Source organism: Notolepis coatsorum, assembly GCF_963971535.1.
Source record: "Notolepis coatsorum genome assembly, chromosome: 1".
Taxonomy (NCBI): Eukaryota; Metazoa; Chordata; class Actinopteri; order Aulopiformes; family Paralepididae; genus Notolepis; species Notolepis coatsorum.
In genome coordinates this window covers 205,132,771-205,150,003 of record NC_140165.1, presented here as the reverse complement: position 1 = coordinate 205,150,003, position 17,233 = coordinate 205,132,771, and the positions used below count along the sequence as shown (strand labels likewise).

At 43.4% G+C, this 17,233-nt stretch overlaps 1 protein-coding gene across 1 annotated transcript in view; it reads left to right on the top strand.

Moving 5' to 3' along the window:
- mpzl3 (myelin protein zero-like 3) overlaps positions 1-3,792 on the top strand; it is a 46,702-nt gene extending 42,910 nt beyond the window's left edge. The window contains exons 5-6 of the mRNA XM_084331771.1: positions 885-954; positions 2,131-3,792. Coding sequence (XP_084187897.1) covers positions 885-954; positions 2,131-2,211 — 151 coding nt within the window. The 3' untranslated portion in view covers positions 2,212-3,792. The remainder of the gene's footprint in view (positions 1-884; positions 955-2,130) is intronic.
- Positions 3,793-17,233: the final 13,441 nt, after the last annotated feature.

The following is a 17,233-nucleotide window of genomic DNA, read 5'->3' as shown; positions in this document are numbered from 1 at the left end:
GTAGCCTTTGTTCAAGACTCAAGCTGAGGATGCTTGCCCTCAATGGAGTTGTGTGTTTTGTGATTTTCTGCTGAGCACGGGTTTTGGAAGGTTTGGGAGGCAAAATAGAAAGCGCTGTGTAACTGTAAATTCTGGACCCCTAACTGAACGGCTCGCCTGAGTCCTTTCTCAGCACAATCCATGCTGTGCTCCAAGCTGGATACCCAGTTTCAGCTTCGTTGGCTGTAAAACTAATGTAAAGTCACTGTAAGAAAGATAAGAAAAAAGCAGCTAAACATCCAGTACTTGAAACTGTTGTGCTTTGGGCTCACTGTGCAATAGGATTCATGACTGAGGAGTGGCCCCATTACTTTACATTCGTTTTGTGGCTGACTAGTCTGAGCTCTGGGTATCCAGTATCGGATTGCACTGAGAAAGGACCCTAGTACCGATCAAAAGCATCATTGGGAAGATGACAATAGGGCTAGGGGTCCGACATTCTCAACTTACCCTTTAACAAGAGACGACAGTGGCTCAGGAGATGGAGTGCTCGTCTGGTAATCGGGAGGTTCCCGGTTCCATTCTGGCTCCTCCCGACAGTGTGTCGAAGTGTCCTTGAGCGAGACACTTAAACCATCATCATATTGTTAAACCCGAACTGCTCCTCATGAGCAGGCTGGCACCTTGCATGATGAGCAGGCTGGCATCTTGCATGATGAGCAGGCTGGCACCTTGCATGGTCTGCCGTCAGTGTGTGAGTGAATGGGTGAATGAGAGGCATAAGTTGTAAAGCGCTTTGGATAAAAGTGCTGTATACAAATGCAGTCCAACAAACATACAGTAAATATGAAAAGGAATGTGAATCTTTCTCTAACCCGCATTATGGTCCATTCTGTGTACAACAGGGAGGAGTATGGCGTCAAGCCGATGAAGGCCAAAGAGAAGAGTGTCACATGCTGTGACCTATATATGATGGTACAGTACATAATATATTATGCCACACTGTGTTACTGCACTTTCAGCCCATTAATAACTCAGCACAACACGTCTGATCTGTTTCACATGCTAAATTTTAAATGCTGTCAAGTCCGACAATATGACTTGAGTGTTTATCAAATATTGATAGTCGTATGTCATATGTGTCTGCCTTTTGTGTCCGTCTGTCTGGATGTCTCGATAGGCTGTCTGGTTATTCTCTGGTCGTTTTCACACCTATAGTTCGGCAGATTTGGTGCGATTCGGGGGTGAAGTTGCAACATTGTGGCATTTTTTCATTTGGTTGGGTTAGCGTTCACACTGCCCTGTTCTCAAGCGCACCAAACATTGTGAACGGATGTCATGCGGTTCAAGTGGTCAGTCAGTATGCATACATATAGCCTTTTACATCATTTTTTATCCCATACTAGCCAACAATTTGTTGTGAAAAGGGGCTTCATACCGGCAGGAATAGTTTTGTCCTCATTCCTTTTCATCTGATGAGGCACTGAGGAGATGTATGTTTACTCTGGGTTGCCAGGATGTGCAGGAATAGTGTGTAGGAGTAGTATATGAAGGAGATACGACTGTTTCGCAATCTAATCTGGCAGCATATATCCCCCATACAAAGCCCGATTTCATTCATGTCACTATACAACTTAATCAAAAACTTTTTTGGTAAGTGGGAGATTATATATGTGGACAAAAATAATCATATGATCTCCACCTTGGCTTTACAAATGTAATGAAATACTATGTTTTCCTATTCACTGTCTGTAATTAATTATGCGCCACTGTCTAGGCTACGGCCACCTGAATTGCACATGCGAGTTAATCGCAACATTATTTGGCTATATTGAACTTGCCAGCTGCGAAAATAATAACGTAATGATGATGAAAAATCAAACATTTGGAAATATACAGGAAATGTCAACAAACTAGCCAACAAAATTAAGCAGGGTTTGGTTAAAACAGACCAAATAGCTTAGGTGTGAAAGCACCCTCTGTGTATGCATGTCTGTGTCTGCATATGTGTCTGCATATTATGTGACTGTCTATCAATTTGGGCATATGTGTGTTTGTGTTGTCTGTATGACTGTCTGCCCTGCACACATTATGTGTCTGCGTGTCTCTGTCCGTGTGTGTGTCTAACTGACTGTCTGTCTGTCTGTCCAGGACTCGGACATGGAAGAGGAATACTACAACCTCAAACAGAGGCCTTCGAAGGACGAGGCTTTTTCCGAGTCCCAGTGCTAGAGACCCCTGGTGGTTGGTAGTTGTAACTACAACAGGTGGCCCAGCAGCCTTTCAGTGAGCAGTGGTTGACTGGAATTCCACTGTCGGGGAAACCCCAATTCTAATTATTTATCCACTCACTCACTTGAAGCCCCCATGAAGTTAAATGTAATGGACTGGCTGATAGGGGTGGATATCTGGTATATGAAGCCAAATTAATTAAAAAAAAAGTGTACATCTGCATCTCAGTCATCCCATTTAACCCGAGGAGAAACGGATGTCTTAGACATTGGCTTGAAACATCCACATCTACAATCACCTGCACTTCACCCTCATGAACCATCCCAGTGCTGTTAAATCAGTGAGGAGGGGGAGTGAAGGATTAGTGAGTCATATGGAAACCAAGATACACTGGACTTAAGTTTTCATCATAGTTTATACTGTCCTCCCTATTCATATTGTTTATGTAAGCCCACAGATGGTACCATTAGGTGCACATACACATGTGCGCGCGCACACACACACACACTATGGCATTCACGACTGCTGCATTTTATTATTCATCGACTCCTCCCAAAAAGTAGTTGATAAATCACTGGAGATGAATCATATATTTTCACCCAATAACAATTGTTATTCGATTCCCGTCAAAATGGTCTCAAATGCAACCAGAAAAGGGATAACTAATGTAGGTGGGACCAACCTGGGGCTAGGTGTCCTGTTTACAAATGAGTTGCGATTTGAGCTGGATATGCAGTTTAACTGCAATAACAACGCAATTCATCTTGCAGAGATAGAGGGAGTCTTTCCTTCTCTAAATACCTTTTTAAATGCTGTATATTTAACATGGCATAACGTAAGAAAGGATTGTTCAAACAAATCTATGTTCAACAACAACCAAAGTTATGTCCGCCCTTGGTCATTATTAGAAGGCCCATCTTAAAGGCTCTAATACCCTACTATGATGCACTCATTACATCATTACATGCTCAAACAGTTTGGATATAACTTGAATCCGGAAACTGCTGTAGCAATCTCTCCAATAAACATGAATGTCTACAGGTTGCATAACGTTTAGGAATGTATTGGTTTATGTAAATAGAAATACACATTATTAATAGTGACGAACACGGCTGCATCTGCTGTAGATGTATTGCCACCTCCTTTATTACTGTACCATGATAAAACCACAGATGAATGTTTAGTCTGCAACGATGCAGTGTCCACTAGTGGTTTTGTGGACTATTCTGTGAAACCCCTAATACACACACACACGCTCACAAACAAGTACTTTGCTATCTTTCTGTCACTTTAGAATGTGTTATTGTGAAGGAGATGTATGTAGAGCTAGAGCTAGATCTATATTGCTATATTATAATATCTTAAGTTATTGACTTCTTCCTAGAAGATGAAATGTTGTTTCTGTTGAGGTATACACTTTTGTCAGACCCTTTATTTTGAATGTTTTGTTTGTGTTGTGTTTCTTATTTTTGTTGTTGCATTTATGTCTTTAATTTGATACAGATTTGTTCCTTTTCAGTAGATTGGAGGTGCTGTGTCATGATTTCGACACTGTCAATAAACTGGATTGTTGATGTGTAATTTTGTGTTGAGATTCAAGTGTGAATGGGGGAGACTGTACACATGAGGTTCTCATGCTTCTGGGCTGTACTTGGGTTCCATTTTGATAACATGATTGTTTTTGTTTGTTATTTTACAGTATGTTATATACATGTGAATCTTGAATGTGGATGTACAGCTTTTTGTTGAGAGTTTATTTTGTGAACTATTAAGTCATAATTATGACCAAATAAACGGTATATGGACAGATTAATTTGCACATTAAGCTGCTCTCTGTATTGTAATTAATTAACTTATCAAATTCTTGAGCAAAGTTATGCTTTATCATTATAGCTTGCATAGCCAGTTTGTGATTAAGAATCGATGGCATATAAGGGCCCTATGTTCACTCTTAACACTTGTGTATTAATGAATGCCTCTGTATTTCAATATTCATGCATACTCAAACATTTTCTGTTACATTTTCCTTTAACACTTTGATTGCCCAAGGTTAATTCCTTTTTACCTCCTTGAATGCCCAGGGCCACTTCAATGTTAACGTTAATATCTCCTAATCTATGTTTTAAATTATGGCTATTTAACGTTAATATCGCCTAATCTATGTTTTAAATTATGGCTGTGTCTAATCTGCCCGTCGCTTATCAAAGACTCATTTTCCAGTCAACATTGTCGTAGCAGATTGTTTTTTTATGGCTTCATTTACGTTTTCTAGCATTTTGAAAATCACTCGTTTTCACAGAAAAAAGAACACATTCCATGATAATCGCCTTTTACTGGAATATTCTAGAACGTTGTCATTGTTCGGCCTATTATGAATCGTTTTCAAATAAACGCTAGATTATCGATAGTATATGTGTGCGCATGCACGCTCGTGCCGCGAGTTGAAAATTGATTCTCCGCGTTACTGACCGCTCGCACAGCCAAACGGCAATATCACATAATCACATAAAAGCTTATATCTCTGTGAAAACTAGTCTGATTATCCTAATACTGGTAACATAGATTCCTTACCTGAGATCAGATGGTATCCAAATTGATTATTCCAATTCCTGATCGCCATTCGAAAAAATCGATCTTTTTATTGATTCACCATGTATACTGTAAAAACACATAATCTCTGCTGCTCTGAGGCTCACTAGTGGAGCTGATCGACGCCGGGCTGTGTGAGTGAGAAGTAAAATGTGGAGTCAGGGATTTTTTTTCTCATTCATTTTCATTGAGTTCAATCCAAATGGGTGAATTACCATCTGGGAGACGATAGGGGGTGCTTTTTTCACATCTGAGCGCCTTGAGTGGTTGGATTTCCAACGGTAGAATTGGTTGATTAAATATGATTTCAGATCGCTAATAATAAAAAAAAAAAAATACGAGAATTCTCGTGAGTGGGCATTCAACCCGTGGGGGGTAAACTCTGGTTGGGCAATCAAAAGTGTTAAAACCCATTTAGACCTATAACGCCTGCTAAAAACGCCTATTAAAACCTATGCAATTATTCTACACAATCTCTTAAAACCTGATGGTTTTTTGGAAAGATTTTCAGAATTGTCAATCTTCACTAAAACCTTTTATATCTCAGCCCTCTGGAGCAGATAGAAACATGAAATGAAAACCATTTGATAGATTACAACTTGGGCTTTTATTTGAACATAATTAATTTACCATAATGTGCATAGCGACTACCTAGTTGTTTTGGGGCTGTGGTGGGGCCTGTACTAACACAGTAATAGCTGGCCCATGATGTTCATAAGGTAGGCGATACTGCCACCTGGCAGATTTCGATCGTCATTGCAATTCCAACGTTATGCCAGGAGTCTCCGGGGGACTGTAGAACGGGGATCAAAGGAAAAAGATCAAACGACCAAAACCCAGACTTTTCTCGGGTTTGGCGCTCAACTGCTGTCGAGATAACCCGACTTTATTCATGATTGGCGCTGAATGAGTTGATAATTTTTTTTTTTTTTTTTTTATAAAATCCCAAAGCATTCCCCCACATGTATTTCAGAGAATCGCAGCGCATTTCATTACTCGCATACCTTGAAAATGGCAAAACCGTCTGAAATGACCTAGACGTTGCATCAGGTCTTAAAGCTAAATACACGCACATGTAGCATCCGGCCTTAAAGGTATATACACACAAACGCAGCATCCGGTCTAAATGGGAACATGCCAACTTTTTGGGAAATTAGCTTATTTGCCATCTACCCTCGAGTTAGACAAGCGGATGCATACCCTTTTATTCTCTGTGCATGCATTAGGCTTATATATATATATATATATATTCGGGAACAGCTGCACTGTTAGCCTAGCTTGGCGTCATTCACTGGAAGTAGGTGTGCCAGTGTAGCCTACTGTAGTTCCCAACAGTCACCAAATACAACCCCAAAACTTAAACATGTTGTGACCTGTCTATTTACCACATGGAGAAATCAATTTATTTTTTTGACATTTTCGTTTTCTAAGCAGATATATACTCTGAAATCTTTTTTGCCAAATCACTGCTGCCTGGGCGCAGTGATTTCATCACCTCAAAAGCCCCGTTTTTTTTTTAATCCACAGCTAAAGAGATTGGTTTTATCGGGTATCACAGTAGCCAAAAAGCTGATCGCATCACGCTGGTTTCAACCGGAAAAAATGTGCCGTAAAGTTTGGTTTCTTACATATCTCGATGTAATTTACCATGAAATATCTACAGCAAGAATTCTGGGTCTCAATGAATCCAAAATGTCAATGTGGTTAGAAGTGGTGGAGAGAATAAAAGCTAGCTTATAATGGTAGTGTCTGGTTAGGTGCGAGGGATAGTGGAGGTACTTCTCAAGGTGGGGTCCGGGAGGGGGGGTTTCGAGCTGAGCATATGTATGTAGGTTTTTTTTTAGATAACAGGTATTATGGGTATATCTTATATAAAACAACTAACCAAAATGTGATCTCATTGGATGTGCCCTGACAATTAATGCTTGTATATCTTATCGTGTGTTGTCATGTTTGTTTATATGTTTGTTTTAAAAAAGAATAAAAAAATAAAATACAAAAAAAAAGCCCCGTTTTTCAAAAATCCTGGATATTCTTTGTGGGAAGTTTAGTCAAACAGGAATCTACGCTGGCCAGGAGATATGTTCGTCGTTATGCCAATTCCCAATCCCCTTCCTGGTCGTTGCGCACTCTACCCCCTACCGTCGGTCTGGGAGGGCCGGAGACTTATCGCATGCTTCCTCCGACACGTGTAGCCAGCCCACCGCTTCTTTTCACCTGGCAGCGCGGACTCTCACTGGGGGAGTGTAACGTGTGGAAGGATCACACTACCTCTCCCAGATCCTTCCCTCGTTGTGCAGGCGCCCCGACCAAACTGTAGGAGTCGCTGTTTACAACGACCAGGACCCACCCCACTGGCTTTCCCACCAGCTGACACTGCCAATTGTGTCAGTATGGACGGCCGACCAAGCCGGAGGTACCGCAGCTGGATTAGATCCCACTGTCTCTGTTGTGAAGGGCCAGATTAAACTGAGAATCTACCTTTATTGTTTGATATACTTTGTATATTATTTATATATATACACGGAATATCCCTTTACCTGCGTTCAAACCAGAGTAATATTCGCTCTCCTATTGGACAGCGCCCCCAGGCGCCAGCGCGCAAGCCCCCAACGGCAGGTTCAAAGACAAGTGCAGGCATGTCGGAACATGCCCGGAGTCAGCGTAGTGATACCAGACAAGGACTGAGGTTGGGACTAGATATTCACTTAAGTATAAATACAGCGCAAGGTGCGCACACCGTGCTTAGCTTCGTGTCTTCGTTCAGTACCTTACCCACCTTCACCACGAGTCAACGTGCAGTGAAGTGAGCAACCTTGCGTCTAACAGAGCATTGAGAACCGCGTGCGAATAGAATGGTAAAAGTGTCAAAGTTTAATGAAGTAACGTCGAGTTCGACCTAATCTAATGTGAAGTAAATAGTCGTTCATTTATTGTATATCGTGCGGCCACAGTTCGTTCGTGTGTAGCATTACCCAGCGGTTCATCGTGTCTTTAGCTAGTATACTTAACCAGGGTGTGTGGCCTAAATACGTCGCCCACACCCGAGGAGTCCTAGGCGGAGAACCGTTGGACATGTACACAGGAGAATCGGCGTCGGCGATTGCAGAACCATTACTGGTTGGATTATATTGATTTGGAACGTGGTACCCGGAGAAGAGCATCGTTGATTTCCACTATCGTTTGGGATTCAACCTCGTGAGGATTACAACTCGGGCTGGCCTCGTGGACAGAGGCTGGCTAGCTGTCATCAATGCTGTCGAGCATTTGGATTACAATTATTGCTTTGCTGCTGATCAAGGGATTTACAAGGACCGACTCCTGTACCTGGAGTCTCTTTATTCCTCATTTAATCAGACTGAGTATCCGAACATTCCTCTACCCTCCAGGCCTTACACCCCCGGAGGGAACCCATTGTCTCCAGGCGGTACCAGTGTTGCCTTATATAGTTGCTATTATACGACAGGTGGTGTCAACTTAGACCCATCGTAGGATTCCTGCTATTCTTAGTGACTCATGCTATTGACTGACTTTACGCATATTCTTCGCCATACAAGCGCGACCCTAATTCTCATTCTGTAACCTAATGTTGCATAATAATAAATTACCCTCAAATACTATTTCTTTGTCAATGCCGTGTTCTTGTGGGTGTTCACCATCTATATTTGATGTACTGTCTGGCCAGTAATTAAAGTACATAACTAGCAGTGGTTTAATCTATCACAATCTTTAATACAGTCAGGGTTTTGTAACCCCTCAGTTACAGTCTCTGCGGTGGTAGACCCGGCTGCCTACTATAACTATTTTAATATTATAGCTATGTATGCAATACTATGGCCCATTTGACATCATTATATCACAGTATATCATTCAAGATGTGAAAAAGGAATATTTTTTCCATACATACATTCCCGTTTTATACCGTGGTGAATATAAGTATAGTTTTAGAGCGGTTTAGGGTAATTCCTGGGAGGCTAGTATTAGGCTGCGACGCATATTATACTTAATCCATTGGCATTTCGTCCCTATACACACTACAATAAAAAATTCAAATGCATATGATCGGTATATTGTGTTCCATCATGCATGCATGAAAGGGGGGGGGGGTCGTTTCTGATTAATTGATTGTCAATAACGGCATTCGTTAGTACAACAGCATACACTGATCAGGGCGATGGCTATGAAAACAATGCACAACCAAGCTGAAATTGACGTTAAATTTCTCTTACCTGTGGCCGATGAGATTCCAAAAAGAATATTCCAATAATTTGGTTGCCATCTGCTAGATCGTATGTCCATTTGGCCCACGCCATAACCCCCCACAGCATAATGAATCGGGCGTCCCGAAAGCGATTCAATGCGATCGGGTATACCCCAGGCTACTCGAAGTCTCCGCCCGGAGGAATTTCAATGATACACGGAGTCATACACAGTCACAAAGGAAGTGCAACATCGGCCATATACCACCAGGTGGCGGTATTGGACCTTTGCGATCTCAGACACATTGCACATGGTACCACAGCCTTCCTGGATGATTTATGAATGGAAATAGCGAATAAAAGAAATAACGATCAAAGTATACTCGTTGTTGGCGTTATTCGATTGGCGGCCAATAACGAGTATACTCGTCATTGGCGGGGAATGAGTTAACATTCTGCATATTATAAATTTGTTGTAGTAAATTGTTGCCTAAAAAAATAAATGCTTCCTTCATTTCTCCATTTCTCATCATGATGTATGTTTATACCAGTTAGTTCAGCCAAATGTAAAAGTCTGAAAGTTGCCACCCCAGTTCTAAACTCCTCAAATCCTTTCCTTTCCCTGTGTATGATAGCAGCATAGAAATGGCTGGTGGACATTGTGGAAAACATACTATTAAAGAAATCCTGAGAAATACCTTTTAATAAAACTATTTGTTTCTTTCCTCACTCACTGTACTTACTGTATAGGGTCTGCATAGAAATGAGAAGAATACCTGTGTGTGTTTGTATGTATGTATGTCAGATATAGGAATCGTTTCCCAGTTCAAGAGCATACACCTGGTCTTTGGTGAAATCTGTGATGGGTAAACCTTTGATCTTCATCATCTTCCTCTGCTTGGATCTCTGCTGCTCTGACTCGTGGCCCTGACGTACTCCTGCAGCTTGGTGTCGGTGAGGGTATGTCTTTGAAGGAGTAACAGAGGTTGAGAGAAAGAAGTAATATGTAGGACCTGGTAATACCATGGAAAGTGGAGGTGTTTAAAAATAAATATATATAATAATAATATTTGTAAAAAAAAAAATCTTTATTTGTCATGCAGCAACACACATGTAAGATGGGCGACACACAGGAACACATTCACATGCATTGGGTCACAGATGAAATGCCTCTGCGCTTGACCCATCCAGTCATCCTCCCCCGCCAAGGTGTGGGGCTGCTCCCAGGGACCAATCCAAGAGCTCCTGTCCGTCTTCACCAGGGATGTGACAGTGTTAGCGATCTGTTCTGCATGTTTTTCCATTGGGTTTCTCTCTTTTTGCGGGGGGAGGGACCCTTGCGAGCCTTGACTATTGTCCTGCATTATGGTCGAATGTAACAACGAATAAACTGAAAAAATTGCAAATGGTACAAAACAAAGCAGCCCGTATAGCGCTTCGCTGTGAGTACAGAACTAATGTTGCAGCGATGCACAGTTGTTTAACTTGGTTACTTGTCACACATAAATTACTCTGCTCACTCCTTGTATTCACTAGGAATATTCTTGTTACAAAGATCCCCTCAATTTTATATAACAATTTATCTATAAGTCTTGACAGACACAACCATTCCACCAGACATGCTTCTGCACGAGGTTTTACACTTCCAAAAGTGAGGTCGAATGCAATGAAGCGAACTGTCATGTTCCGTGGTATGCAGGAATGGAACTCTCTTCCCAGACATGTTAAGCAGGAGAATAGTAAATGTCGTTTCAAAATCGTGGTAAAACAACATTTTCAACCAAAGAAATTGACATTCCCTAATAGATAGTGTGTACGTAAATGAAAATGTATGTGTCTGATAAAGAGATAGGTATATAGATGAAAAGGCATGTGTCTGATAGGGATATATTATTAAAAGATTGTATAATTGGCTGATATGAACATAGATAATGTATGTAAAAGCTAAATAGTCTATTATGCTGTATTGTATTATGAAGTAATTATGAGTAGGTATTATTGTATTGTATTATGAATTCATAAGGCGTATATATTGTTGTATTGTATTATGAATTTGATTAGGGTTTTTATTGTTGTTTTAATTGTCTGTATGACATGTGAATGTTGTGAGTGTATAAGTCTGTAACTGTATTTTACGTGTTATGGACCCCAGGAAGAATAGCCCCAGCACTCAAGTCAAGTCAAGTCAAGAGTTTTAATTGTCACGGCATACAGGTATACAATGAAATGCGGCTGGTCTTGCCCGCGACGATGTGCAATACAGTGGTACAACATATAATAGAATCCAATCAAATACAGTGGTACAACATATTAATAGAATCCAATAAAACAGTGCAATAAACAGGTACATGGTGTGCCATCTCGGTATCTGTACATTAGTATTTACAGAGCATATAGGACATGCTAGGTAGCTTTAGTAGTGCAATACACTGTTCCTGATGCTATACTACTTTAAGTGGCCTTTCCTCTGGCCATAAGTGTGCGTGTGTGCGGCATGAGTGTTAAAGTGGCTGCTAGTGTGTGAGCGTGCGTGACGTGTATGTGCTTGTGTGTGGATAGTTCACTGCTGTGGCTAATGGGGATCCAAATAAACTTAAACATGTAAACTCCACACAGAAAGGCCCGGGAGATACCCCACCTGGGTACCTGGCGACCTGGTCCCAAAACGGGAATCAAACCCAGGACCTTCTTGCTGTGAGGCAACGGTGTTAACCACTACACCATCGTGCTGTGAGGCGACAGTGTTAACCACTACACCATCGTGCTGTGAGGCGACAGTGTTAACCACTACACCATCGTGCTGTGAGGCGACAGTGTTAACCACTACACCATCGTGCTGTGAGGCGACAGTGTTAACCACTACACCATCGCGCTGTGAGGCGACAGTGTTAACCACTACAACATCGCGCTGTGAGGCGACAGTGTTAACCACTACACCATAAACGTGTGGCTCTGGCTGTTGCTTGAGGATTCACAGTCTTGCAGCTTAGTTTATCTGAGGGAAGCAACCGTTGTGATTGGAGGATCAATCACTATAGGTAAATTGTTAGCTCTTATACTCACCTGCTTGCCCTGGGGACATGTGACAAAGGACGAGCATGCAGGGAAGACGAGGCCCAGCTCTTTTACCTCTTAACTCCACCGCTACGTGGACCTCTAGGATGGAGGCGTCCACCGGTGGCGTGCCTGTGCTCTCTGCCTAGACGTGGCCTTGGGTGCTCTTTGTTATATTATGTCAACTTTGCCCGTCGTCATCTCCAATGGTGCTCGGTGTTAATTGAGTAACAGGTAACAGAGTAGTCCCACAATTCTTTGATTAATTGGCAGAGCAGCACACTGGGTATAGTGTTCACTGTCATTCTGAGGAGAGGATGTGATGCTGTAGAGAGAAGAGGGAAGTGAAGGGTTGGAAGAAAAACAGTAGAGGTGCTGATGCTTGTTTATATAGCCTTGTTGGCTGACGATACTGTACTCACAAAATGTATGGTTGAGAGTCAAACGTTTGCATTATAACCTCTGAGACTCATGTCAGTGTTAAAGCAATGCTCCACCTAAAAAATTATATAATATACATAATGTATATTTTCCCTAACGGAGTTGCACTTCCGCGTTCGGTTTGCGCGATCTGATTGGCCACTGAGGTTTTTTTCAGCGCCAATCGCGTTACTCCTAACAATCGCGCCAGCAGGCTGTTACCCTAACCTTAATCAACTAACCCTAACCAACTAACCCTAACCAACAAACCTAACCTTAACCAACTTCGAAAGAGAGCGACTTCGAAAGAGTCGCCAAGCTTAACCAGTTTGTTAGGAGTAATGCGAAGGCGCTGAAAAAAAATGTCAGTGGCCAATTAGATTGCGCAAACCGAACGCGGAAGTGCAACTCTGTTAGGGAAAATATACACGCCGCCTGTACAGCAGAGTCGGGCAGTATCGGGGGCAGCGTGAGCCTCCCACGCGTTACTCCTCGCCACTGAGAGACCGCGCTGTCTGGTGAAAAGATGCGACAGGCTGCCTCCTCGTGTACCGGAGGGGACACGTGATGCAAGGCTTCTATTCTCACTACAGCCGACCAGTGGGAGGCATAGTCTAGCAACGATCAAGACAGGGGAGGGGAGAATTGAAGGGGAGAATTGGCGACACAAAATTGGGATGGGAGAAAAATAAGGAGAAAAAGTGGATTAAAAAATATATATATAGCTCAGTAAAATAATGAACGAAAAAAAAAGTATATTTATATCGAAAGCCGTCCGCTACCATGCATATTAGGGTTGTCAATATTACATTAACAGTAATTTGTTCGATTAATTTGAAAACCTTAAACATACCCTTTTTGACCCTAACTGCCTTCCGTAGCTTCGATATTCAGCTGTGGTGGCTTATGTGTGCAACCCAGGAGAATAATCAGTGACCAGACACCCCCTGAATGGCTTATTTCCATGGCAAGTTTCCAAACGGACTTGGATTAAACCAAGTGGTACTGTATAAACAATGCAGTAAGAGAGAGAGAGAGACTGTTATGGATTCAAGACAAGGCTGTGGTGCTTGAATCTACGATTGTCCAAACACTTGCCAAGATTCCATACTGGTGATCAGTGTTGGGCAGTAACGCATTACTTTAATTGTATTACTTTCCCATGTAAAGTAAGGCTTTACAATTTCCAAAATACTAATTATAATACAGTTACTAATCCAATTACTGCGTTTCATTGTTGCCAGAATGCAATGTGTTTTTGTCCTCCTATAACGTCAGATTAACGTTGATGGTCAGAGTGAGGTCACGTTGGCTACTAGCCAAGAGCAGCATAGAGGATGAGGAAGAGAGGTAACGTTACGCATTCAATAACTGTCCATTGTGAACTATGTGGGGGGAGAAAAAGGTTTGCAACCAGGAAAAATACAACATCGAATTTGATGGAAGCATCATACATGGCAGCATGGCAATGTGAAACTGGATCTAAGATCAGGGCACACACCACCTGTGAGTGGAGAAGGTGTGAAGAAGCTCGTTGCTGGGTATATTGTCGAGGAGATGTTACCTATTTCCATGGTTGACTTGCCATTATTTTGACACATCATAGAAAAGATACCCACAAAGAACAACGTCAAGCTGCCATTCTGCCAACAGAGAACGATGTTCGCTGGCTACAGTACCTCCAGAGAGAATATGCGGTGATGGAAAGTAATCTGACGGCCACATTACTTTCTATGGGGTGTGTGTAAGTGTAAGCGAAAGTAACGAGTAACGTAACTAGTAACATAACTAATTACTTTGATACAATTAATTTTAATAACTTTTTAAAATGAGTAATCGGTAATAAGTAACTAATTACACTTCCTGAGTAACGTGCCAAACACTGCTCATATATATATATATATATATATATATATATATATATATATATATATATATAGAGAGAGAGATACGGTTATGGATATATTATTTAAGATTTGACTGATTAAAGTCAATTTCATGAAGGCAAATCACCTTTGAATTTGCAGTCTTTGGCCCCTGAGACAAGTGTGCTTTCGTACAAGTCCAGGCAATTAATTACACCCATGTGGCCATAGAATATCTTCATGCACACTTCTGTCTTCCGATTCCAACTCCTACAGGGAAACCATCTCATAATATCCAACATTGTGTTTGTTAACTCATTGACCGCCACGCTGTTTTCTACTCAATGGCGCCAGCATTATTGACCATTTTAGTGATGTTTGCGGACCCATCGTGTGTACTGTATTATAGCTATGGAGGCAATAGTATGGCTCATTTGACAGGCATTGTTCATAGTCCAACACTGACTAACCAGTTAATTTCTACATACTGTAGTTTGTGCGCTATTCCATGCTAAACATCGCCACTTTCCAAAATAATCCAGTCTTTTTTCATAGATCGCGAGATAAGGCGTGTTTTAACTCGAAACTGCGATCGTTACCAAAAGCATGTTTTAGGTCCGGTAAGACACTGTGATCGGTACAGAAGCATGTTATATATCATACTGGCCAATCGCGTCTCGCTCTGCCTATTGAGATATCATATCTACTTTACACATGCACCTCACCTGCACGTGACCACGCCCACTCCCGTGCGTGCCTACAAGAGGCAGGAAGTGGTCACGCTTACACCCTTCCTCATTCTTTTCCATCCGCGGAAGCTGCTCATATGCACTTCAACCAGGTGGAACGTTATGAAGCGTAGGGAGAAATTACGCAATGTTGGACTTTCGCCAGAAGTACGCCAGCCCCCGGAACCTTCTCGGCACGTCCAGACGGAACGGCGGTCCTATTCTGTGCTTTCCTTGTCGCTTGGCAGCGGACCGATGGGCTACGCGCGGCGTTTGGCAGTCGAGCCACGCCGTGCTCAGGTAGGACCTACGCCGACGGGCGTTGGTACTGGCATATTCGATACTGCTCGTTGTCTCGTGAAACGACCAGGCGATGTATTGGCGCGGGGGGCTGGGTATTTGGATAAACGTGGTCATCATGACTCATTGTTGAACTTTTTTCCAATTATCCTAGCGCGCAGCTGATGCTAATGCTAAAGTGTTTGGGGTGCCGTTCCCATGTGCCCCACTGGGGCTGTCTCCACTCTTCCCTCCTCTCAACCATTTCATTGCTGACGGTCAATCGGTGTCTAATGTTGGGGGTTTAGCTGAGGCTTATTTACCCTTTACACAGGTGGATGGGCTGACGACAGGGCTCAGGACAGGTGTGCATTTGTGAATTTATTAATTGAAAATGGGGGACCCTGATGTAGAAAGGACAAACGTTTTTCTCTGGTCTGCATCCCCTTAACAATTGTGTGTATTGGGCTAGGCCATTCTGCAATATGTTAATAAAGTTTTCGTTCATTCATTAATTTATCCCTTACACGGGTGCACAGGTATGCCGCAGTGGAGGTTATTGCATGACTACTAGTGGAGCAGTGCTTCACTAGTAATAGACTTTGGTCAGCAGCCGCCACTGGTGTTCCATGCTTAGTGAAGCAGGTGGCATCGGTCCTTTGCCCTGACATGGTAGAACGGTATCCCGCCCGGCCGACGCCAAGAGGCGAGTCCGCCCGGCAGGTGGCTGAGTGGGCTGATGAAGCGTATACCGCCGCAGTACAGAATTTAGCAGCAACTAATAACATTGCTCAATTGGCTGCTTTTCTGTCAAAAAATGGTGTCGGGTGGTGGGGCTTTAGGGCCAGCCGACGTCAAAACCATCGTGCAAGGTTTTGAGGTTATTCAGCTTTTGACCCAGCCGCATGCTATAACCGCAGGGAGGGCTAGGATGCTGTCAACGCTTGTTCACAAGCATCTTTGGCTGGAGCAATCTCCCCTTGAGGAGGGGATGGGTCTCCTCCTCAGGGCTCCCCTCTCTGCTGATGGACCTTTGGTCTGTCCACGGAGGTGCAGGCGGTATTTGACCTGGGCTCCACGCCGCCCCACACCACGCAGCCAGAGGTGAGAGCACGGCCTCGCCAGCGTCTGCGGCGAGGCCCCCTGCCAGCGGCCATGTGTCCCCCGCCTGAGATGACCTGGATCTGTCTATGAGAATGCTGTGCTGTCAGGAGGCTCCCACGCCACACGTCCTGTGTCTGTGTTTGGTGAGCCTGTATCTAAACATTTTTGTCAGAGGGGGAATCCTAGGCCCAGGAGGTCGCAGCGTGGGTTCCCCCAGCCCCGCCCTCGCCAGCCCGGGTATTACGTTAGTGCCTCCCCCGGCCGGACGTCCGGCGGTGGTCAGTCAGGCACACGTAATTTGGGTGGTAGTAATATCACTACAGGGCTATGGTGTGTAGGGACTCACCCTATCGGGCAGCGTGGGGACCACACACCATGCATGTCCAGCTGCAGAGCAGGCTGTCCTCAGCAAGCTAAGCCAGGAAGATGCTCAGCAGGGGAGCCTATGTCACCAGGGGTGATGGCCGCTCCCCCCGTATCAGACCGCCCTTTCTGTCTGGGTCCCCCCTTGGGTGCGATTGCCTCGTTGGTAGAGTCAGGGTGCGATATCCCGGCTCCACGAGACACCCTGCTCGCGCGGTTGGCAAGACGAGGGTTGACAACGCACAGCGGGAGGGACCGGGCCACCTATCTATGATTCCTAGCGGACCAGCGCCAGTTGGCGGCGGGGGCGCTTTGGAATTTTTACCACGTATGGCTACAGTAGTGTCATATGTCGGTGTGGATGGAGAGAACGCTGAGGGCTGAGCTTGTGTTACAGTTTGCACACCCCTGCCCTCCGTTT